The 25,279-nt window shown below is 41.8% G+C and overlaps 2 protein-coding genes across 3 annotated transcripts in view; both read left to right on the top strand.

Moving 5' to 3' along the window:
- RFX4 (regulatory factor X4) overlaps positions 1-17,150 on the top strand; it is an 87,373-nt gene extending 70,223 nt beyond the window's left edge. For both annotated transcript variants that reach the window (XM_054274016.1, XM_054274008.1), the window contains exons 16-18: positions 3,807-3,969; positions 6,339-6,477; positions 15,627-17,150. In XM_054274016.1, coding sequence (XP_054129991.1) covers positions 3,807-3,969; positions 6,339-6,477; positions 15,627-15,899 — 575 coding nt within the window. In that variant the 3' untranslated portion in view covers positions 15,900-17,150. The remainder of the gene's footprint in view (positions 1-3,806; positions 3,970-6,338; positions 6,478-15,626) is intronic.
- A 3,415-nt stretch (positions 17,151-20,565) lies between these two features.
- The window catches only part of RIC8B (RIC8 guanine nucleotide exchange factor B), a 30,804-nt gene continuing 26,090 nt past the window's right edge, over positions 20,566-25,279 (top strand). Inside the window, exons 1-2 of the mRNA XM_054275836.1 lie at positions 20,566-20,670; positions 23,840-23,887. The gene's annotated coding sequence lies outside the window, so the exon portion shown is untranslated. The remainder of the gene's footprint in view (positions 20,671-23,839; positions 23,888-25,279) is intronic.

The raw sequence follows: 25,279 nt of genomic DNA, 5'->3' as shown, positions 1-25,279 counted from the left end.
AAACTACAAAGGCCAGATTAATGATTGTTAAAACTGCAACAATATTGTAGTAAAAGTGATAGCTATATGGCTGACTATGCTGTTCTCTCCTAAAGCCCCTCTTAAAGCTCTGATTACTCATTTGCCAATGCAATCGTTTTTAGACAACCCAAAATGAGCTCTATATTGTTAGTTCCTAATATCTTAGTAAAATATGGAGTTTGCTGTTCAGTTTTAAGAAATCTAGGCATGAAATAAGTCATCAGGTCAGCAATGGTCATTAAAAGTCACTGTTCTTCCAAGCCTGGGCGTATTAAAATTCTGGGAATACTGGCACAGATCTACCCCCTCTCATATTTGTGCATATGAGTAGAACAATTTTTTGGTTCTTTTCCTAAAGCTTCAGCTCCTAGACTTATATAAGTAGTTGAGAACATCAGCTCTTGCTCAACAATCAGAATTCAATTCTCATAGCTGCAGAGTGCAAAACTCTAAGGTTTCATTTTCAAAAGGCACTTCTTCCCTTCAAATGGAAGGGTTGGTGTTTTTCTAAAACTTTATAGCTGAAGTGATCTGTTTGTTGCGTAGGAACAGAACGGGTTTCTGACTCTGGATTTGAAGTTGACAGTACTGCTGACCATCAGACACAATGCACAGTGCTGGGAGTGTCTCACTGTGTCTTGGTGGTGATTTGCTCCAGCCTAAAGCAGATATAAAATGCAGCATTGTGAAGCATCTTCTGGGTTTTCTCTGCACTGGTGTATGTGATGGCATCAATGACAACAGGGTTGAACAGGGCTGTTGTAGGACTAATAGCAGTTCCATTTATATTTGGCTCCTGTGCAGATCAGATGGCCTCTTGGTTAGTATCCTCAAAATAACTTTTTTTTTTAAGAGAAAAGAAAAAAGAGTGATAATAAATGAATTTTCCTATTTTAATCAAACCCTGCATGTTCAGAACACAAAGCAGAGCAAATTGTTGCTCAATCACTATTGTTTTTGCTTCTTTCAAAAAAGCATTTCAGTTGAGTTCTGCCATATCTAAAAGAGACTTCATTTCTTGGAGTTCAATTCTGCAACCAGCTAAGGAAATTAGTCATAAAGGACTGAGACCTAGGCAGAAATTAGAAAGCTAACTATGGAAACCTTTCACACTTAACTCATTCCTCCTTTTCCACCCACCACAACATTGGTAGTATCCTGGTTGACCTCATATGTACTTACACACAGTCTGCAAATCTGTAGCCATTTTCCATCCTTCCTCCCTGTATTCATAGTTAGGTCACTGAAAATAATAGCATCCCTTCTACAAAGACAAAGAGAGGTGAGGCAACTGTAGGTTCACCAGAACCTTCTGAGAAAAATATTTCTGCTTTCTGTCATTCTGTAAATCCAGAGTAAAACTGGAAACAAAATACTTTTGTTTCTAAACCATAACCTGCAAAAGATAGGGAGTATTCCCTCAAGCAGCTGTGTGAGTACTACCCTCTAGTACCTCACACAATTCTCGGTTTGGAGAATTAAACAAAGAGCTCTCCCAGTGCAAGATCTACTTTCTACATTTGTTTCTGTGACATCTGGACAAGCACAAAGCTTGTTACTCTCCAACCATTTATTTTAAAGTTGAACTGAGGTGGCTGACAGTTAGATTTGAATACCTGGAGTGGCATCTCTCATCCAAGGAATTTGACTTCCCACAGGGAGCACATGAAACAACTTGCTGTCCTGGACTCACTCATTTTCATCAGACTATGATAAGATCCCCGCTATTTTTCGAAAAAAGCAAAGGAGATTGTCACAATGTCTGAGGCCAGTCAAATCACTATATTTGATAAAATGCAAAGGGTCTTTTGGCTCTCTTATTACTGCTCTTATTAGAAGTAGGAAGATCATGAGATTTTTTTGATCAATAGCCAATTTTTTTGTTGGAAAAAATAAAATCAGGTCAAAGTAAAACTTTAGTTTTATAGTGAAGCGAAAAAGTAGGGGAAAAAGCCCCAAATAATAATGTTACCTAAAAATAAGCATTTGAGGTTTTTTAGCCTCTTTGTTGCCCTTTCCTTTCTCTTTGTTTTTGCCTTTTGCATTTAGGCCTGTTTTGAAAGAGAGTTGCAAATTTTGTTTTGGAAGATAACACTGGGAAAATATGTTGACCTTTTGAAATTGAAATGCTTCATTAAGATATTCTGTAGACAAGCTGTTGATATTTTCAAAACTCTTTTGTTTTCAAATGAAGCTCTTTGGTAACTGCATAAGTACATCTGGTCCCTTGCACCTAAACTGTATTTTTTAGCAAAGGCAGGCTTCCTTAAACATTTTCCCAACTCAAGGAACCATGAATGTTTATTTGTCCATGGCAACAGGAGCTAGCTTTTCTTCTTGGGATCTTGGAGATCTCAGTGGTCCCTTGCATTGGGAGGAGATGAAGACAGAAAGTTCGAGAGTCAGTGGCAGAAAATGCAGGCATGTGACAACAGACTTATCACAAATACTCTTGGCCATAACACATACAAGGTTTTGTATTGTAAGAGCACCAAATCACACCCTGCTCAAGTATTTCAAGTGGACTTACCTTGCAAAGCTCAGAATGCCATCAAGTCAGTTGCAGAATTATGCATTTCCTACAAAAAAAAGTTTATTTGCCTGATTTTGCCAAATAAAATCACACACGGCTGAAGAAAATAATGCAAATTTGAAATAGGCTTTTCATTTCCCAAAGCCATGGAGTAGACACAGACCTGGGAGTACAATCACTTCCCCCTCTGAATTAAGCCCTTTCATGCTACAGGATGTCCTAGAATCCATACTGAAAAAAAACTGAGTCACCTCCTGGAATTCCTTTTAGCTTAAGAAAAATAGTCAAGAGTGCGCAGAGACCCCCAAACCAGTGTTCTTATTGGGTTAAATTCAGTGTTCTGGTCCTCATTTGCAGGGTAATCTCAGCCAGTATGGTCATGACCTCCAGCAAGAGCTATGTTATACTGGAACAATGGATCTGTCAGCCTCCTGAGTGAAAGGGGTGTGTGCAAAGGACAAAGGTTTCTCAGCAGCTGGCTCATGAAACTGGAGTTCCTGCCTGGAAGGGATCAGGATGATTAAAAAACTCAGCACCTTCTAAGCAAAATGGAAAACCCACTCCTTTGCTTTGCTCTTCCCACAAACGCTCTACATGACAAAAAAAAATTAAGTCCAGCCTCTGCTGCCACTAAAAACAAAGAAAGAAATTTTATTTGCAGGAAGGAAATGACTAGGCTATTTCTGTCTATCTACTTGCCATAATTTGGGGATCTTTGTAGTGTTGCCACTACAAGGGCTGGTACCTAGTTGGATGGAACAGGTACAAACTGCAAAAGGATTAAAGATATTTATTTGCATAACACTATTTTTTTCTAACCCTTCATTGTTTTGATTGTACTTCCTGCCTCAGTCCAGGCCTCAGAGCTGAGCAGGCCAGCAGCCCTCTCCATATGAGAGAGACCCCAGGGTTTGGTGCATCATGCCTGAGAAATCTTAGCATTAGTGTTCTTCCATTTCTAAGTCCTGTTTCAGGGTTTTGGTTTTTTCTGCAAAATTATTTCAACACCACACTGGAAGTCTACAGTGTGAGCTGTTCCAGATGTGTTTCATTCTTCTGGATCCTTGCATGCTCCAAATGATTTATATGTGTTGATATTTATGCCTCAGATACGACTGTCAGTGCTTCGGTCAGTGCACTTTCTATGATCATTGCCTGTTTGCTTGTTTTCCTATAACTGTCTCAAGGCATGGCACCTCTGTGGATGACAGCCCATGTTTAATGTGTTCCTCTGGCTCCTCTCTGTCTGCAGGGGCTATGCAATCCTACACATGGTCGCTCACCTACACTGTGACAACAGCTGCTGGGTCACCTGCTGACAATTCCCAACAGTTGCCCTGCATGAGGAGCCCACACGTACCTTCATCATCTGTCACACACCGGATACCTGTTTATCCCCACAGAGAAGAGCATGGGTAAGGCACTTCTCACTGCCTTGGGTTTTCTGATGTGTTTTTTGGTGGGATTTGGATGAAATTCTGCTTTAGTGGTTTTTTTTTAAATACAGTGAAAGCTGTTTCTTGATGTAGTTGAGTCTGTATTCCAAAGATGCTGGTATCATAATTCTTTGGCTGTTGTTTCTATTCTAGAATTATATTATGTCTTAGTTTTATAATCTCATTTAATTCTATTCAAAACTGCAGTCGGCCTGGAGGATATTTTCTAAAAAAGAAGGCTTAAGTAGATTTCTTCTCTGATTTCTGTTTTCCTGTGCCATGTTTGAAAAAGCTCGATGTGCCTAGAGAACAACCCTACTGTACCATGCGTCAGGAGACGTGATTCTTCTCTTTTGCTCGGCACTGCTGAGACCACATCTGGATCCAATTCTGTGCTCCCCAGTACCAGACAGACACAGGCATACTGGAGCAAGTCCAGAAAAGGGCCACTTTAATGATGATGGTGGGACTGGACCATCTGTCATAAAAAGAGAGACTGAGAAAGCTGAGGTTATTTAGCATCAGGCAGAGAGGGCTCAGGGAGGGTCTTATCAGTGCATATAAACACTGGGGATGTAAAGAAGACAGAGACAGGTGCCTTCCAGCAGTATTTAATGACAGGACAAGCACAAATAGAAGTATGAGAAATTCTTTTAAAAGATAAAACAAAAAAGTTGCTTTAATGTAAGTGTGGTCAAACCCTGGGGCAGGCTGCCCAGAAAAGCTATGGAGTTTTCATCCTTGCTGATGTAGAAACTCCAGCTGGACACAATTCTGGGCAGGCTTCTCTCATGGACCCTGCTTTGAGCAGGGGGTTTAGACTAGATAGACTCCACAGGTCCCTTCCAACCTCAGTGATTCAATAACTACTGTTATGAATGCGGATGAAAAAATGTCCACGGTTTGGTCATACAGACACATTATCACCATAATATTCTAGTATTCTCCATCACCAAAATTTGCTCAAGGCTCTCAATTAAAACGATTACAGGTAAAAATTTATGTAACATTATTTCTTCTGGAAAAGTTTTGGACAGTTGCTAAAGCTCTCAGTGCTGTTTTCATTAAGCAACATTTCTTCTGTGCCATCCTCATTTGATTCAGTGCATAACTCACAGATGTCCATAACTAACACACAAGTCATAAACTGATTGATGGAGAAGAAATAGACAATATAGCAAGATCAGCAAATGCCCAAGTGGTGCTATGATGCAAGAGGTTCAAAAGGTTTTACTGTGTTCCTCAGTCTTGTTGCGCTCATTAACTTTGCCAGAAGTGTTTTCCCAGTGTGGAAGACTCTAAACTGTTTGGAAGGGTATCAGTGGATTAATTTGAACCCTGCATCTTATTCCATCTTGGATGTGATTAGGTTTAGATGTCACTATTAAGGTCTTACTGGGAAAACCTGGATAAGGAGAAAGGGAACATCTTTCTTATCCAGAAATATGACTGTTAGGTGGAGGCAGAAATCAGCACAGAGGTTCCAGAACTGAGAGTAGTCAAGACTTGGAACAGACCACAGGAAGACAGTGTCTATGTTATGTGTGTATATATGTGAGAATTTGTTGTTTCTGCAGGTATCTCTTGCCTCTGGTGTTGGATTATAGTGATTTGAGGAAACATTTTAATCTAGGTGTATCAGCTTTTCTGAGATACAACAAAGATTAGATGTTCACATGTTCACAAAACTGGAGAGATTGCAGAAAGTGTTCATGCATCTTCTGCTAGTGAATGGTTCAAACAATGGTGGCTAACACTGACTCAGTAGCTAAGGAAACTGCTCGTCCTTTGCTTCTGCATGCCCCCAGGCAGGAGTTTGGAATTCAACAAAGAGAGTAGACAAGTTCTCCAACCTCACATCCCACTCCCTTATGGAGCTGGCTGTGCTAAAACTGAACATTATATGCTTCAGATTCAAACTAATTCACTTCTCTCCCTCCCAAAAAAGGAACATCTGACTGAAGTACATGGAGGTGGCTGAACTCATTGTAGTTCTTCAAGTCAGGGTTTACCATACTTCCTCAGCCTGGACAGCAATTTCCTGGGAACATGGCATTAGATAACAATAAAAGGGAAAGACACTTTCTCCTCAGAAAGTGCAGAGCTGAGTCTGCAGTTTAAAATTAGTCACAGAAACATGCTGGGTCTCTCTCTTTGATGTTGTGCTGGACACACACTTTCACTAGTGGCATCTGCTTCCCATCTGAGCTGGAAAATATCTTTTTGAAAAAGATTTAAAATATGATCCTCCTATTAAAAAATAAAAAGGTATGTTTCATAAAAGTTGTGGAATGATTAGTGCGAATAAATTACTGTGCATACTAAAAGTGGCTTTTGATGTATTTTAGATACACAGGAAGTTACAACTATGGTAGCTATAGCAACCAGCATCCCCATCCAATGCAGAGTCAGTATCCATCCTTACCACATGATGCTGCTATTTCTGGACCACTTCACTACTCAGCTTACCACAGAAGCTCTTCACAGGTAATCTCCATTTATTACTTGATGATAGTTGTTATAACATTTAAAATAATTCATTTTTAAAATTTATCAGCATATTAGCTGTCTGAATCCATAAGCCGTCTAGTTATCAATGGCTCCTCTTTTTTTTTATTTTCTAATATTACCTAGGTATCTTTTCATTTCAGTGGAGATCAGAAGTAGCTTTAGATTGTTGGTAAAAATATTAACTCTAAAATCCAGCAGTCTGGATCTGTTTCTGTTTTAAGGAGTAGCTAAAGCAAAACAATTATAACTATTTGTATGATTCTTAGGAGTTGTGAGCAGGAAGAAATCTCTAAGAAGAAATAAAAGTGTTTTCATTTAGCTGAAGATGCAGAGGCCATAGTGAGTTCTTGTGGGGTCTCTGCTTTTGAGGATACCCGTGTTTAGGAATTTGCCAAAACAGTGAGTTCTGCATATAGTTTGAATAACTTCAGGACACCACTGCAGAGGTTGTTTAACCTGTATCCTGTGGTCTCCTACTAAAATATTTAGAAATTATACCAATAACTCTTCTACCTCACAAAGCTGAGCCAGTAGGAGCCAGCACTGAGGAGGTGTGAAGATCAGATCTGGCAAGAGTTCCAAAGTAGTGCCACTGTTGGAGGGCTGATGCAGTTGGTGCTTACTCAGTGTAGGCAGCTCCTCTCTGGGCTCTCTGCTGGAAGACTGGCAAAGGGCAGACACAGGCAGAAGGTGATGGCATCAGGGTATTCCACTTCCACTCACATAGCACCACTTACCCTCTACCAGAAATTTATAAAAGTGTGTGAGGGACTGCCATGCTTAACTATCATCACTGGACTGCAACAGTTTCATACCAGATGCAAATGAATTTGGTAGTGCTTTGAAACTGAGCACAAAAAAGCTGCATCTTATTCTGGTCTTCAGAATCAATCTGCCACATGACCTTAAGGAGTTATTTCTCCTTTTTATGCTTCATTTTCCCTAGCTGTAAGATAAGAATCATGGTATTGATCTCCTTAAAGCTTTATGAGACCTGTACAAACTCAAGATGTTCATTTGGAGCAGCTCAACAATGGCTTAGGGAAAGGACGAGCGACAACTTCTCATCCATTTGTAGCACCTGGTCTATCAGACTACATGAGGTTTCTGGCTTTGTCTGAGGGTTTTTGGAGCTGCTCCATCTTCAGCAGGAAAGTGAATGAACATTGAAGTGCAGCGTCCTGGGACAGGTTTGTTTTCTTCCATTTGTCAATATAGGTCTTACCCTGTTATCTCAAGAAACAAGTAAAGCAAATCAAGATCAACACATTTTTAGTTTACTCATATCCTGGTTAACATTCTGTATGCAAGCAGTAGCAAACATTGAACTTAGGCAAACATCTTTCACACTGTAGTAGGCTGTCTCTACAAGTGCAGATGTCAAATAATTTCTTTCTCTCTTGCTAGTCTTTGAAACACTATCCTGAAAACATATGAAGAACAGCTATGCTTTAATAATCACACTTTAAAGGAAAATTATTTCAATTTCTATGTGGCATGTTCTTTCTCATTCTGCTTATAAAGTGAGATGGAATTGCACAGCAGAACACAGCCAAAAAACCCATATCAATGTGCTTGTTCGGTATTGAGAGGAGTTACAAATTGGAATCGTACTTTTGAAAAATTATTTCAAAGTACTTAACAGTTTGATATAAAATTTGCTGACAGCATTTTTAAAGCTAAGTTAGCTAAGTTAGCTTTGATAATAAGTCCTTTCTTAGCTACTTTTAACAAAAAAAAAGTTCATAAGATGTCCCTAATAAGATGTTAGGGACATCTTTTTCTAATGGTCTTTGTGAGGGGAGCATGTTGAAAGGAGTTGCAGTAGGACTCGTGATGTTGCAAAATCAAAATACAGGAAGCCAAATTTACAATGAATATATCAACAGCTGCCACTATACTTGAAACCAAAGGGGCTGCAATGTGCAGAGCTGTGGGAGTATAATCAGCTGGGAAGAGGAGACTTTGACCATAACTTTCAAAAGAACTCTTTGTTATAATCTACATTCTGGCCAAATATAGAACTTTGGCTCAACTTTAGCAACTATTCTATCATGCTCTTTAGAATAGTGTCTAGGGATTAACTCCTTTGGGGGAAAGAAAACAAAACCAATCTCTGTGTGTGATAAATTCTCAGCAAACATGGATTCAGGGAGAGCCCTTGCCCCAAACAAGGATCTGAGCCAAAGCAGGTGGCATGTAGTTGTGGTGGGGTTTAAGCTGCAGCTATTAATAACTATTTTGGTCTTGAAGAACATCATATCCAACCTCTTTCTATGGAAGAGAGTGACACACTCCAGGTTTTATCAGCTACTTTGAGAATTTTGATTTTGTCATTGGAGTCTTGAGAGTGAGGCTGTGCTGGGGAAGAAGTCACACAGATGTAGATATTTTACTACTTACTATTTTAATATTTATTATTCAATATTACTTTACAGATCTCAAAAAGTGCAGGTGGGGGTCTGGCAGTATAGGCTGACTAATTTCCACTGATGGCTAAGACTCTTTTTGATGACAGGAACAGTCAGTTCAAACCTTGGTCTTAATCCCAATTTTTTCTTCTTCCCTCACCATCTGTGAGTAATTCTCAGAACAATTCCTTACTTGTAATTCCAGGCCTGATTGCTCATTTCTTGACTTGGTTTACTGGCCAAGAGCCTGGCAGACAAATGAAAAATGATCTACAGATTGATCTGTTACTACCTAATTCTCTAAGCCATAGTGCAGGATTGCATAGGATATTCTGGTGCTGCTCCACCGTCATATAGAAAGGGATTATTTTGTGTGTGTGTGTGTGTGTGTGTACATAAACACATCTATACAGAGACTTTATTTCATCAGTTCTTGATTTCTTCTGCTTCTGTAGTTTAGGTACCAGGTGCCAGGGTCGAAGATAGGCAACAACTCTTGCCTAAAGCCTCTGAGAGGTCTCATCAACCTATGCTGAGTTTAGCAGAGAGTTACAACATCTTCACAAAGTCACAGTGTAGGCTTGGCTGGCGTCTGAGCACAGCTTTTATCTGCAACATCCACCCTTGCCGGACAGGTCTTAATCCTCTTTCAGGCTATCCAAAGTATTTCAATTCACGTAGTTCTACCTTTTGCTTAGATACAAACTAATCCATGCTGCAGTAATCTTTCTTTGTAAATTTCAATGCTAACACTTTTAGTAGGAAGAATAAACCTACTAATAATTAGAATAATCTGCAGTAGTACACATTTTAACGTATCTGGTAACAAATAAAGATGCACATCTTTAACTGTAAATATCCTAATGTGTAGCTGTAGTGAATCACACTGTAGGTTCAGTTATCCAGGTCCTATCTCTAGCAACGACCAGAAACAGGTGTGTGGAGGAAAAGTCTTAGAAGTAGGGTAAGTAGAAGGTAGTCCTTTCACCAGCATAGCTGTGATGCCTTCAGCAAGAGCTAACCTAGGGATATCCTGAGTAGGAAGCAGCAGTTGGAATTATGTTTTAGTAGCAAACCACTCTCCATTACCCTGTCTTTGAGCTTTTTTGTACATATGCACTTTGTCAGGCATTGCATGAAACACTCATTCTCTTGTTATTGCATTGGGTGCCCTAGGGTTTTTTGGGTGATGAGGAATAGTGAATATTCATTCCCTGTTTATCTTCTCTCACCATTCAAGACATTGTAGATCTGCATCACTCCTTCCTCACCTCCTCCCTGTCATCTCTTGCAGAATTTAGCATTATCATCTCTTTAGTTTCTGTTGTGACAGGTGCTCTGTGCACTGGAGTTATCCAAGGACTGCGGGGCTGTGAATGTCCTGTTCTCTCAGTTGTGCTAAAGAGGGAACCTGATGGAGCTGGAGCTCCGCTCCAGCCTTTCTGTGCAAACTTGACTCTCAGAGTAGGTAGGAGGGCTCAGCCAAGAAGCTGCCACATTAACCACCTAGATCTGAGAATCCCTCCTTGATGCCACACTAAACACAGCCTCATTTTACCTTTTCTCCTTTGCTGCTTCCAAAATGGAACAGCCATCTCCGAACAGTCAATCTCAGGTGACAGAGAGCCATAGAAGCAGCACAGCAACATTTCTCCTTTTGTACTATGCTGCTCCTATCTTAAAGACAAGAATGAATCTATTTGTTTATGTGTTTTTGCTGCCTTTAAGCTGCATTTATGAATATCATAATTTGCTTCCATGGCATGGGCAGCAGAACAAATCCCTCTGGAAAATGCCGCAGCAGCACAGTCTGCTGTTCAGCACTAGGTCAGGTCTGCACCTCTCAGAGGCCCAGAGCACAGTGTTTGGGCCATAGTTAAAGGAAATTTAAGCAGTGTTATTACTCTGACTCTCCTGAACTGATCTGTGGAGTGCAATGGTCTCATAAAACTTCCCAGGGTGCATCATGCAGCACGACTCAGTTTTTCTGTAAAATACTGCATGCCACAATTCCACTAAACCGTGTCTTCATATATCTCTGCAGCAGGATTTTCTAGAAGCAGTACTGGAAAACAGTAGTAACTTTTTTGTGACAATAGGGAAGCCAAAGAAATCCTCTCTCAGACAGAGCCCATGCTTCAGTGTCCGTTCATGTTGTTCTGGCTCATCTACTTTGGAAAAAAAAAAAAAGGGGAAAAGTTCTTAATCTTCCAGCTTATGCACATTATAAACTCATGACTATACCAGTGCAGTAAGAATAACACCCTCCGCAATAACCACTCTGTCATCAAACAGCTGGTAATGACAGAAATACTGCCCAAATCCCACCCATGCAGCAAGAGTCATTGTTCCCCAACTGTATGCCTTTATAAGGGCCTTGAGACTGTTAGCATGTAATTGAAGTAATTATGTATTGAATGCAACAGGAAACAGATGTCTTCATTTGAGATAATTACAAATAGCATTTTCCTAAGGCTCCAAATGCCTCTCCCATAAGTACCAAAATCCCTTAGATAGACTTCAAAGTTTCATTCAGCTTAATTAACAGATTCAATAAGGTTCAATTTGTGGAAAAAAGGGTAAATTTAGGGTGATAAAGATGCCTTTAATTAATAGTATCAATTATGTAATTTTATAAGATTTAAGCATATTTTTATGAAGTTAATTTATAGCCAGCTCTCCACAGTTCAGTAGTTTCTGGTAGTGTTACTTGCAAGTCCTAAAGTAGTGGCTAGCATGCAATGGTAATTTACAGCATCCAGCAAAGTGGGAGCTAATACAATGTAAAGTCAGAGCCACATTCATAAGGAAAATATTTTGCTGTTTGGACACTGAAACCTTTCACTTCCATTTATAATTGGTTGGTGAGTTGAAAATAAGGATAAAGAGATTATTCTCCATCCTTTCACTGTAGAACCTCAGCCTTCACTTCATGGGAAGAGATATTTAATGTTGTATTTTCTAAAATAATACTAAAATAAATGGAATTAATTTTACTTTTTTGGGCAAGGCCTTAACAATAATCTGCTCAAAGTCTCACAGGCTTAAAGGGCTTCTTGTCTAGGTCTAATGGCAGCAGTAGTAACAAGTGTGAGTCAACCCAAGAAATGGTAATTTCCTGTCAAGAGTCCTCCAACAAATGTCGCTTTTATATCTGGCAAAGATCACTAGGCCCCAGTGTTTTGAGTTCAGCTTAAGCACTCTTCATTAACCGGATGTAGAGTGTGAAAGGTGATTCAGGCAGCATGGGCAGGCATCCGCCCAGATGGCTCTGCTTTGGACACTCCAACAAGGCTGAATAGATGCTTCATTGGGTGAGTTAATAGTCAGGCAGGGGCCAACGAGTACTTTAAAAATATTGTCTTTCAATAGTCTCTTCACTGTAGGGAAAAAGAAGCCACTGAGTCATTTGCGATTAGCTGACCTACCATTACAAAACTTTCCATCTTGCATTCAGTCATAACAGAATTTATTGTAAAATACTGGATATTTAGAGTCTATGTTATTTTCAAGCAATTATTCTTTTTACATTCATGACACATTCATAAACACAGCTGCATCGGGTGCGCTCGATGAAAAGGAAAAGCAGCACACTGTATCCTGTCCCCTTATGCAGAGCCATTCCCCTGCCTTCTCAGTAAGCCTAGGCATGGCCTCTGGGCTGCATATTGGAGGAGGAAAATCTTTCTTTTTTGGTGCATCCTGAAGTTCATTCTGGGAGCCAAGATTTCATTCACTCACTGGCACAAGTTTTGTGGTTCCAAACGACCAAAAAGACATCATGTGGCTTCCCCACATATTGCTGTGTACAACAAGGGGACCCACCACAATATTCCCAGAGTTCATTCTCTTCTTCTTGATGATAGGTGAATGTTTTTGCAGCCTACAAATTTTCAAATAGCAAATTATCCTGGCTGAAGACGGATTTCTCTTGGCATTAGTAAGGGATATGAAAGCACGTAATTCCCCTGTTAGAAGTCACAACCTTTGTTTCAAAACCTCAAGGGAAAATTGCACTGAGACAGGATGGCAAAGGCTTCTGTTATGGTTAACAACAGAATAGCTCAATTATCTCATTGTGAAGGAGACAAGAGAGAATCACTGGTGTATTATGGCAGAAGTCTAGGGTAACCCTGTTATAGGTACGCTCTTTAGTACAAGAATCTACAGTGATTTAATGTATAGATCAATGGGTAATAAAGGCAAAGTCCACCATAACTGGTATCAAGTAAAACCCTTCTGAAGACAAGGAAGAAAGTTTTTAGCTTGGGCCACATATTGCTTCAAAGCTTGAGTTTCATTGTTAATGGTCATTAGAAGTTCTCATCTTCAATGAAAGCTTTTGGAAAGCCAACAAGTCTGAAGACTTGGTTCTCCTTCAAAGGAATATAAGGCTTTTTCTGCTCAGTATGTAAGCTCTGCTGAACTTTCCTACTGAAAAAACTTCCTGTGGAGTGAATTTGGAAATTTAGATGATGTTGTAGAAACCTGTTGTCAGTGTTGCCAGGATGTCAGGACCCAGGACATCCCTCTGGCTGTCCTGAGCAGCCAAGATTCCTGCCAGGCACAGAGCCCAAAATGCCTGTGGTTTTGAATATGACCCGTGGAGCAAATTACCAACCTTGTATGAAGATCAGCAAGCCACAACAGTTTAAGTAGAATATTAGTGAAGTTATCACAGGGTGGAAGAGTAGATTTTAGGGGTTTTGGTATGGGGGTTCAGGAGGCAAGATGGAGGGAACTGCGTGTGTCCATCCTTTCTCCTTCTTCTTGGCCTCCATCTTCTGCTGTGATGTTGGCACTTACAGGTTGGTTTAGAGTAGAAGCTCACTGTCTAACATAGGTGATAGGTATTGGAAAGTAATTGTAAACATTGTATACGTAGTTTTTAGACCTAACACTGTATGTGGGCAGGCAGAGTGCCTCAGACTGTCTTGCAGAGCTGACCTCGTCAGGGCCGGAGAAACTTTTTTATAGATAAGATAAAATAAACAACCTTGAAACCGAGAAATGAAGAGCCCTGACTCCTTCTTCAAGCGCCAGGCTGGGAAAAGAGACTTTCGAACTTTTCTCGGGGTCGCTCTGACAAGCCAATGATCCTGACACCAGGACAGCTTATTCTGGAGCTGGATTAGCAGAACAGTGTTGAAATGGCCATGTTCCAGGGTGGTGCTGCAGTTTAATGCCCCGTTTCAGCAGTGTGATGGCACAGGTAGATCCAGCCTGTGTGGTGATGGGAAGTACAGGCTAGATAACACCTTTGATATCTTCCCTCTCATCTGCCTACTGGCCTGTGTCCCCGGGGCACACAGGGATGTGCTAAATTGCTAACTACAGTATGTTGGTCAAAAAGTCTTTTTCTCCTCTCTAGTTAGGAGTGGCCAGCGTGTGGCTGTGAGCTGCCTGAGGCTTGTGAACTGTTCAAAAACGTTTATCAAGGCTGGCCTGCCTTCCTGGCTGTGCTCTGAAGGGAGACAGCACAAAGTCCTCATGGAGACGCTGCTGCAATTGCCTTGGGGTTATGTAACAGTTGCTTATGCAACTGATTAACCCCGGGCCCATCCACAGTGGTGTAATGTAATGAGACCCCTTGGGAATCTCTGCTACCTCCCCTCCTAGGAGCACCTACTCCAGCTGTTCTCTCCATAAGCCTCCAAAACATGAGGAGTTTTGCAGCAGTAGAAATCTTTGGCATGCCACTTGCTAGGTTGGTAAGTATCAGAAGTGATAGTCCTGCTTTGGTGACAGCTTTCAAGTTAAAGAAATACCACAGTGTCAAACAACCCAAGATACGAAAATGTTAACTGTGACACTTTTTTTGCAGAAAAGGTATAAAGATGTAAAATGTAGAAGCTCTGAAGATATATGGCTGGCCAAGAGTAACAGGGATCCTAACCATCTCTGTCATGCGCATGGATAACAGGGACAAAACAGGGAGAGCTGTTCCTCAGACAGCACACAGATTATCTGCTCCTGCAGGACAGGCAATAAGATAAATACATGCTAAGAAGCCCTCATAAGCACAATTTACTTTCTGTTGCAGTCTGTAGCTAGAGGGCAAAAGCTGTTCTGTTTTCCTTCCTATCTTGTCCTTCCTTAGTGGAAGGTATTTGTCAAACTTTGATTTCTAGTTTCCAAGTGTCACTGTGAACAGCTGGGAACTAGAAAGATTCTCCTCCTGCCTGCCTCTTTCCATAAGTTCTCCAATTAGCTGCTGGTTCTGGGGCCAGACCATAATGTTTTCCTGAAGAAACTGTCAGGATGTCTTGTGAACACTTTAAAGGGAAGGCACTTTCCCAGAAATAAAGACTCTTTTGCTCCTCTCCCTCAAAACTCACTTGAGTGAGGAAGAGTTAGGACATTTTATTTTCTGATTCTTAGTAAATAGCAAGTTTTTGAGTAAAAGTGGGAGAAAAAAAGATTAATTCAATCTATTTTTCTCCTATTTTCCAGATATATCTAGCACTTCAATAAATTAATTCAGTATTTAAAATAAGTGACTATTTTGCAAGACTTTCCCTGAAACTTTGGTTTACAGCAGACAATGGTTATCTGATATTTCACCTTCAGTATGCTACCTTGTTGTTGGGTAGCCGTCAATTCATACGATTTTGGCTTTTCTAAACACAGAATTGTGACATCACCAGCCCTTATTTTAAAATGAAGTATGCGGCAGATGATTCTTTGATTTCTTGTTTTTTTTTTTAATTCTAGTACCCCTTCAATGGCCCAACATCAAGAATGGAGCCCTGTTTGATGAGCAGTACTCCCAGGCTGCATCCCACACCAGTGACTCCGCGCTGGCCAGAGGTCCCAGCTGCCAACTCCTGCTACACCAGCTCCTCCATGCACTCCACAAGATACGGCAATTCCAGTGACATGTACGCGCCCTTGACAGCACGCAGGAATTCTGAGTACGAGCACATGCAACACTTTCCCGGCTTTGCATACATCAATGGGGAAGCCACTACAGGCTGGGCTAAATGAAGATGACTGCTATAAGCTGAGCCCACACACTTGCAGGAGTTACAAAAGCTTCATGCCATGTGGGACTTTTTGTGGACATTCTTCAAGGAAGGTGAAAATGGAAAAGATCCTGGGCAGATAAATATTTTTCCTGATATGGGCAGATTGCAGACCAGTATAACCGAATGTTCCTGTAGCTGAAAAACACTTTTGTGCTGTTCTAGACCACTTTTTGGGCCGATCGGTGCCTTTTTTAATTCTGGGACAACCCTGTGTGCTCTAAGTTTGAATGAGCCAGTTTTACCCCCTCTCTTATTGACAAACATTAATGAGTCTTACAAAAAAAAAGTACTGAAACAGGACCCATTTATAATTTGAATTAAAGACAGGAAATTTGCCCTCAGCAAAACTCCATCATCTGTTCTTTTAAGCTCTTAACGCATTCCTTAAAAACCATTCTGCCAAGTCATCACTTACTCATATCAATTCCTCTATCTGGTTCCTTAAAAGGACATGAGTTGCTGTAGGTTTCAGTTTACACCTAACTTTGTATATTGATGCACCTTTCTGTTGATCTAGTAAGTTTGATCTTTACAAAAGAGAAGAAAAGACATGTAGCATTGAATTATACACTGCCTTAAGTTGACTGTTGTTCTTATTATATATGTATTTGTGTTGAGTTTGCACAATCTGGAAAAATCTAACTTCTCTGGTTAGTAATGACAAGGTAAGAAGGAACTTGAGACTGGGAAGATTTTGAATTCAGAGCCACGTATGTTAAATATGATGATATGAAGCAATTATATAAAGAAAATGACAATGCAAACATGATTATTTGCTTAATTATCTATTGTCAGGTATGAAACTGTTCTCTCAATTCCTTCCCGTGGTGATAATTCTCTATACGTCTATAAAAGCAAAATTCAAAGCTGTGCCTTTGAAGTTATTCTGTACTGTGTATGTGTGGAAAAATGTATTGTATTTTGGGGAGAATTTTTCTTAGACATTTTCCTTCAGATTTGTAGCTATTTGTGAGTTTTTGTTAGTTTTTATTAACATAGCTTTTTCTTCTGTATTATAAAATGCACCAAGCAATTATGGTGGACCTATTACCCTATGGGTAAGAAATAAATAAATGGAAATATGACAACAGGCATTTTAGTAGTTGTTTTGTAAATAAAATCTTTGATAGCACCCAGTGTGACAATAACCATGTTTATGTCTAAAATGGACATAAGTGTTATTTGTACAGTTGTGCAAGGTATATGAGGGATTTTCACACCCAAATAAAGTTCTTGAAAGTAAATAGATGCCAGTTAAATTTACTTAAATACAAAAATTTCTACAAGCTCCAGACCTTCAAAAAATGTTAGACGTCATCATGCTTTTATTCAAGGAAGGACTTGAGAACAGGTACAATTCATGGCAAATGGGTGATGTACCTCCACTTGCCTGATGGACTGGTGATCATGACCTGCCAAGGTCCCTCCAAGGACCAGATGCCCTGCTGAGATATCTGTGGGTAGAACTGACCAGTAACTCAAGGCTGGATTTTTGGAAGGATCAGTATGGTGGCGAGCCTAAGCACCACTCAAGGGAAGCCAGAAGCACTTCTGCTCTTTTTTATAGTAAATTTTTAAACCAAAAGAAGCCTAATCCCCATTGACTGAAAAAGAGGAGAAAATGAGACTATTTTAGCATACAAATATTCCATATCCTTCCACACTTATGGGGTCAGCTTTGTTACCCCAAAGAGCTCAGGCAGACTGTTCAGGAGGGAGGAGGGATATCGGACACAGTGTGAGACCCAGAAATAATAAAACATTTCTGAAAGGAGAACTGCAACATCCTGGGCATCTTGGGAGAGGAAATTCTGACCAACAGCAGCACCACAAAGCTGCTCATAAAAAAGAGCCAAGAACATCATCAGTCAAACAGGGCTTGGAAAGTCTTTTGCAAAAAAAGCCTCCATATTATTTCTTCTTTTTTCTTTTTTAAAAAATGAATTGAAAAACTTGTGTTGATGCCTCAGGAGTGTGCACTTCCAACTACCATTGAACTGCTCCCTGATGAGGGCTTTGAAATTCAAAGTCGACATTCTTGGGGGGCAGTGTATAGAATGGTGGAATAGAGGGCACCTCCTGCATGAGAAGAGCTGCAAAGCAAAGCAGGACTGATCCTGGGCCACTGCAGCACAAACCATGTCAGCTTTCAGGTCACAGGCTGTGCACCAGCCTGGGGAGAGCAGCAGCCTGGGGAGAGCACCATAACCTCTGGGTAGAATGTCTGGTGAGGGGCAAGAATTTCTTAAGTCATCCCAGTACAAACTGTCAAACCTCCTGATTCAGCGTCTGCGGGTTGTTATTTAATTATTTTCCTTGAACATGGAAACTAAAAGTTAGGTTTTCTTGCCTAGCCATGCATTTATGTGCATATGAACTAAATATGTGACTATGCAAACGTTGCTGATGAAACTTTAATGCCACATTCTGAAATATTCTGTCTCAATTGCAGTTTCTCTTCTGTTATTTTTCCTATTTTCTTCTTTCTTTCCTATCTTTCCTCCTTTTTCTATTTTTTTCCCTCTTTTCCTTTTCCCTTTTTCTTTTGTCTTTTTTTTAAATTTCTTGCTTACATTCTCTTTTTTCCTAACAACAAATACACATTTTTATAAAGATGTGATCTTTTTCACAGGCTAAGACATATAATAAATGATAGATATATAATATATACAGTAGAACAGAAACTAATATACATTACAGCATAACTGACATAACACTTTTAATATTTTTGAACAGATCTACACACACACACACACAAATGTATATATGTATGTATGCCTATAAAAATCCACTACAATTCTTCAAGATTTTTCATTACCAGGTAGAAAAAAGACTCAGCAGGGGAAGAGCAGTGAGAACTCCATTCAGTAGCATGAATCCTGGTTTTGTCAGGCTACCTCTTGCTGCAAAGGTCGCTACCCTTTGACAAAAATGGCCTCTGACCTCCCCAGCCCCACAATTCTGTTGTGACTGACCCTGAAACCCATGAAATTCAGGGGCAGACATTTCTTTGGAAGGTTTACATAAAGCTGACTAACATGGGAAGGGCTTGTGGTATGCACCCATCTGAAAAGGTCTGCCAGTTCTTTGGTAGAGGATGCAATTTATTCTGTCCTTCTCTTTCATTGAAATCCTAATCCTTCATATACTACATAAAGTGGAAACTAAAACACACTGATGATGAATAACAATGCGCCTTTAAAGGGCGGTAACAGTTTCCTAATGTTTATTTTTCAGGTTTTGGAATTAAAAAAAAATAAATAACGATGGGCAAGTAAAATGAGTGTTTTGCTGGGCTGTGAAGTAAATCTAAGCCAGCTTATACTTTTTTATAGAGTTGTAAATCTAATAAGCAAAAGACTCTCTTTATTGGGTTTCTCTCCAAAGCTCTGTTAGTTTACAGATGGATCAGACTCAGAATTAATAGCTGCACACTGGATGACTGGATTTTGTTACTCCTTGCAGTCCGGTGACTGTGCTGTTCTGGATTTATGTTTCAGTTCTTCTGGCAAGAAACCCTTAAGAAGGAAATTCAGGTTCTAGTTTGGGTCTGCATCTTAAACGCTGCAGACAGGCACCGTCACATGTGACCACCTCTGGGCTCTGTCCATCTGCAGATGCAACCTCCCTGGTGTTTTCCGCTATGGAACCAGTCATTTGTGAGATTAAAGGTTTCTCTTTCTCACGGATTCCTGACCTGAAGGAATAAAGATTTTGAGGAGAGACCGGCCACAGCTCTGTATGAACATATTTGGGGAGTGGGTTTTGTTAACTTCAATATATAATTTTCTGCTATCTGGACAATTAATTTTAATTACAGGGCACCTTGAGTTTGGAAATGCTGTGGATGTGCTCAGAGTGGTTTAAACACGCAGTCTTGCAAAACCTTTATAGAGACACCGTTCACCTTTGCCTGGCTCTGCCAATGCACCTTCCCCTCCTGCCACCTCCTGAAAAAAACGCAAAATTTTCGCGTGCCACACTGCTCTGGTGGGTTAGACTTGAGATTGGTTTTGCTGCCAGACGCTGTGGCGAAGCCCCGCTTCAGGGAACACTCACAGACTTCGCCCGCGATACTTAAGCCTAAAAGCTTAAGAAAAAGCAGCCAGCCCTAGCTGTGGCAGCCCTTCGCCTTGTGACTGACACGGAGTGCCCAGGGCAGGTCGCAATCGGCCAAGCCTAAGAAAGAGGGAGGGAAGCGCTGGGCAGCGCCCTGTGCCGCCGTGCGTCCCGAGAGCGGGCTACCGCCGCTCTTCCCAGCGAGAGCCCTGGGCGCTGTGGGCACGGACTGCAGCACCCATCGTGCCCCGCGGCAAGAAAGCACGGCACACCCTGCCGGCCGCCGCGCCGTTGGGCATGCTGGGAGATGGAGTCCTCTCTCAGCAATAGCCGGCCGACGGGATGGCAGCCAATAGGAGGGCTCGGGAGTGCGCGCTGTCGGCCCCTCCAGCCAATGGCGCGCGGACGCTGCCTGGCAGTCCGGGCGGCTTCCGCGGAGCGTCGGGCGCGTCAGGGGCCGCGGGTTGTGGTGCGCGGGCGGGGCGCGGCCGCTGCCGGCGGCGCCGGACGGGACGGGACGGGACGGGACGGAACGGTCGGGCATGGAGCGGGGCGCCGAGCCGGGCCCGGAGCCGGGCCCGGAACTGGGCGCGGTGCTGGAGGCCGTGGAGGGGCGCGGCGGCGGTGGCGCCGAGGCGGTGGAGCGCGTCCTGGCGTGGTACAACGAGGAGGTAACGGGTTCCATCCCCCTCCCCTCTGCGCCGCTCCCCCGGCGCTGTCGCCGCCCCGCCCCGCCCGCCATCGGCAGAGCCGCCAGCATCGTTCTGGACCCCCCGGGCTAGGCTCTGCAGCGGGTCCCCAGCGCTCGCCGCTCCACCGCCATGGCCCCCGCCCCTCGCAGCCCCTGCCCGGCGCAGCTTCCCGCCCTTCCCGTGCGCTCCCCGCTCGCAGGCCGTGCCGGGCCCCGCGGCGCTGCTGGGGCGGAGAGCCGGGGCAGTGGCTGGAGGAAAGCAGGCAGGGGAGCACAAAGCCCATTGCCGGGCTCGGGCCCCGGCACGTTCGCTCTTGCGTTCTGCGCGCCCAGTGGGTATAGTGTGGGTTATCGGTGATCGGCTGTAAAAGGAGCTGTTCGATAGCGTTCATTTGCGTCACAAGTCTTTTAACCCGCGTACGCCGCTAGGCAAGGGCCGGACAGAAGAACACTGAGGTCTCTCGGTACCTGCCCACCTGCCTGAGGTGCTGCCCTTTGGGGGCAGCCCTTTGTCACCGGGAACGGAGAGCGCTTTCCATCGCCTGGACAGCGGCCGTGTCAGTGTGCGGGGGATGTGTGTGAAATGGGCTGACAGACCCCCCTTCATTTTTCCATGTTTCTGGCCAAGCAAAGCGAAAGGGGGAGACAGCTTAGAGCAGGTTGAGCTTTTAATGCTGGCAGATATGAACAAGTAGTAAGGGTCTGCTGCTTTTGTAGTCTGGTATGGGTATGTTCAGACAAGAAGTGAAGGTGGTTCCTGTTGATATAGGGAGGTGAAAATCAGAGTGAAAATACATGTTGGGTTAAACTTTTATTAGCACCCCCCCCCCCCCTTCTGATAGGGGCATTTTGACACTTAGATTGTAGTAGAGCAGCGCAGTCCATTCTGAAAGATTATGTCTCAACCCATCAGGTGGCTGTCCTTTGTACATGTGCTTGTGTGAGTGGTACACAAGTCTCTAAAGCTGGTGGTGACTCAGGGTTTGGCTTTGGCTGTAATTTATATGCAGTCATGTTGAACTAATTATTGACTGAAATTTAGGAATCTGTTTCAGGAACGAACATTCAGATCTTTAAAGTTTCATTAAATCGCTTTGTGATTAGTGGAGAAGCCAAATGAACATGGATGTGGTGTGGGTATTCATCCTCTGAGAGGTGTCTTGAAATTTGCTATCTTAAGTGCAACATATTTTACACCTAACAATGGCAGTAACTGATTTCTTCACTCGGGCTTGTAGAAGAACCTTGAGTCTTGACATAGGCTGCCTTTGTCTGGGTGAAATTCAAAGGTAGAGATTGATGCAGCTGGAGGGCACTCTGAAGGATTGGTAGATCAGGAGTTGATGGACACATCTGTTTTAACTTACTGACTTCTGAGGTACAGAGGAAGGATTCTGATTGAAGGAACCTTTTGTTTCTGTCCTTACTCCTCAAAGTGACCCCGTGTTAAATGTGTTCTGTCAGAAAGGAAGCACAAGCATGGTTTCTTAATTTTTCTGCACTGGACTTTATGCCTTCTCAGCAGCTTTCCCAGGTGAATTGTTTAGGCTTGAGTTGAATCATCAAGGACAGAGTTGAGAGCTCATGCACCTTGTGTTCTGACATTTCAAGTATTTGCATGAAGTCCTGGAGTTAAGTGTGTAGCTAAATACTTCTTTTGGAGTGGGTGAGAAACTTTAATGCTGTCTCAGTATGACATTGCCCTTACTGCGTTTCTTGTTTAGACTTTTTAATCGTATTTCCTTCATCTCTTTGTTTTGTACACTTTGTTACTGACACTTTGTCTATGGGCCAGCAAAGACTGGGCAGAGTACTCCAGGTTCCAGGGCTTTAGGTTTCCCTAGTTGTTTTTTTTTCCAAATAACAAATTAAATATGCTTTAATTGAAAAGAAAGGATGGATCAAGTGTAGTTCCAAAGTGCAAGTGCCCATAGAATAACCATGATGAGAGAAATTAATATGTCTGTTGATGCTTCTCTGTGCTCTCCTATTTGCAGTGATTATTCCAAATCTCTGTTGCTTTACTGCTTAGGCTTGTTCTCACTACATTGCTTTTGTAAACTTGCTGAAATGTTCACATGCAAACATAAAGGTTGCATTCTCTTGGTTGATTGCTCATCATTCAGTGCTCACCTGTCTTTGAGTTCAGCATGTTGCTGAACTCCTGTTGTCTAGTTGGGAGCTCTGTAAGAGAGAGGAAGGGGATTATTTGCCTATTATTGAGAGAGGAGAAGAATGATTTTCCTAACATCCTCAAGGCTCTAATTGATGTTGGTGACCTTTCTGTGTAATTGTGAGCTTGGGTCATGAAAGGTAAGAAGGCCCATGAATGTGCTATGGAAAGTCACTTTTGTTTTCAGTCGCTTGCATGATGTAGCAAGTTGCATGTTAGATGTAGAAATTGATATTTTAATTTTTTGGAAGCTGTTAATCATGCTTGATCATTTACATTGGAAGTTTTAAAATGTTAAGAGAAATGTCCGGTATTGGTGCTGTTTTCTTTGATGAGTAATATTTCCCTAATAGCATTCTTTGGGGTGCTAACATGGAACTAGGCCCGACTGCTATTTGAAGTGTTTAATAAAAAATAAGGACTTGTAGTTAGACCATGTCTACCTTTTGTTTAACTGTACCAGAGAAACAAATACCTTCAAATACCTTGGTAAGGTGTTTTGGAAGCTGCCAGAACACAGAAACTCGCAGTTTTTGTAGCAAGGCTTATTTGATTTGTAGTACTTGTTTTCTGGGCAAGGTGATGCCATGGTGGTTCTGGTTTGGAACACTCAGAGCAGTCAAAAGCTTGTAAGCAAGATCTCTTTGGGGAAGAATCTGGGTAATGAGGTATGTGTGGAACACAAGGCAATCTCTCTCATTTTTCACCCTGTTAAGTGCCATGTGTGAGGTAGTTGACTCACATCCCACAGATAAAACCTTGCTCTGCACCAGTAGTAATTGTGAAACTCTTCATTGGAGGCACTTAGCGATGCTTTTGCTGTTAGGGACGATGGGAAGAGGAGGTCATGGTTGTAGCCTCATTATCTGAGGCTTAGTTTAACCAGAGCCCTGGAGTTTTGAATGGTTTTGCAGGTATTACATCCTCTGCAGCTGCTGTGCCTGTAACAAACACAAACTGTTGTCTTTGCTTACAGAATCGGGCCACTTTCAGGTTTGACCCTGCAGATGAAGACAAAAGAAAGGTGAGTAAAATAGGCTGTAGAGCTGCATACCTCAGTGAAGAAGTTAAGAGTGAAGGCAGTCTCTCAACTTAGATGCCATTGTGAAATGGTGCAAGCAGTGAGTATAAAGTTATAATTTAATTGTTGCTTCTTCAGTCCAAGAGACATGACAACTACACATTCCCTTTTTTCTCTGAAATTCCCCTAGCAAAGCTCCCAGTGTTGAATGAAAGTAGTTACAGAAAAGCCTATAAATGATTTTGCTGGGTACGGATTTGAGATGAGGTGGAAGAATAAATGTAAAGATACTCTTCTATATCTACTGAGGTAAAATTTTGCTGTAGATTTTTCAATTTTCTCTCTTCTCAGCAGGTAACAATATGGCAGATGTATTTCTTGTCTATGTGAGATGCTTAAAGAACACTAGGGATTAAGATGAAGGGATAAGTAAAGAAGAAAACTATTAAGCTATAAGGAAGACAGGGTTGCAGAAGCCTGTTGTTCCAAAGGTGCTGTAATCAGTGAGATGTGGTACATGCATCAGGTGTCAAAGCTGGGAAATGTGAATTGAGCTGTCCAGGTGTGGGAGAGCTTAGCACATCCCTTGGGATCCATTCACAGCCTTGCATTTAAAGCTTGGACATGGAATTTTTTTTTTCCTGTTGTTATTTTTAGGGTGTAAGATGTAGTACAAAGCCCTTTCTTTCTGTTGTGTAATTAGCTTTGAGGCTGATTTGCATATTTATTCAGAAAACGTTCATTAGTGAATGAGGCTGTATCTTTCTGCTATTTCTGGAATAAACTCAAAGCTTGAAATCAGAATTGCAAGATTCCTACAAGGATAGCTTGTCTGAAATTGGGCACACATTGTTTCATTCCATGATCTTATGCTAAATCTAAATATTTTAAGGTGTTATTTTTTTCTTTTTTCTGGTAGAAATGGATGGGATGATAAGTCTGCCAGTCTTTTGCATTTGCAAACCCATCAGTTGTTTGTACTGTAATCTTCAGTTGCAATTCCTTGTTACACAGAGAACTCAAAGACCTCTTAGCTTTGCTTTATCTATGGCTTTGCTGGAAGCTGACACTCAGTGATGTGGTGATGCACTCTGTGTGTCCCTTCTGATCTGTAGAAGAACTCACCTGGGATCTGGACTTGGTGCATACCTCTGTTCCCTCACCGTCCCTCCCATCCCTTTTTACACTGTGCTTGAGTGAATGTCTAGTCTGAAAAATTGATTGCCAGCTGCAGAACACAGGAAAGGACAAGAGAGCAGAGGCCAAATTGGCAAAAGCCAAATAAAGACAATGAGTTTGGAGAGGTGAATGTAAGTTACACAGTATGAGGATTTTTTTTTAAGCAACCCATACACACCAGTGACATGCTGAAAATAGAAAAGATAGAAAGGCCAA

The sequence above is a fragment of the Melozone crissalis genome, unplaced genomic scaffold, assembly GCF_028551555.1.
Source record: "Melozone crissalis strain CALT ecotype California unplaced genomic scaffold, PUWL_Pcris_2 ptg000004l_1, whole genome shotgun sequence".
NCBI classification, from domain to species: domain Eukaryota; kingdom Metazoa; phylum Chordata; class Aves; order Passeriformes; family Passerellidae; genus Melozone; species Melozone crissalis.
The sequence above is the reverse complement of the archived record's forward strand: the minus strand, read 5'-3'. Positions and strand labels throughout refer to the sequence as shown.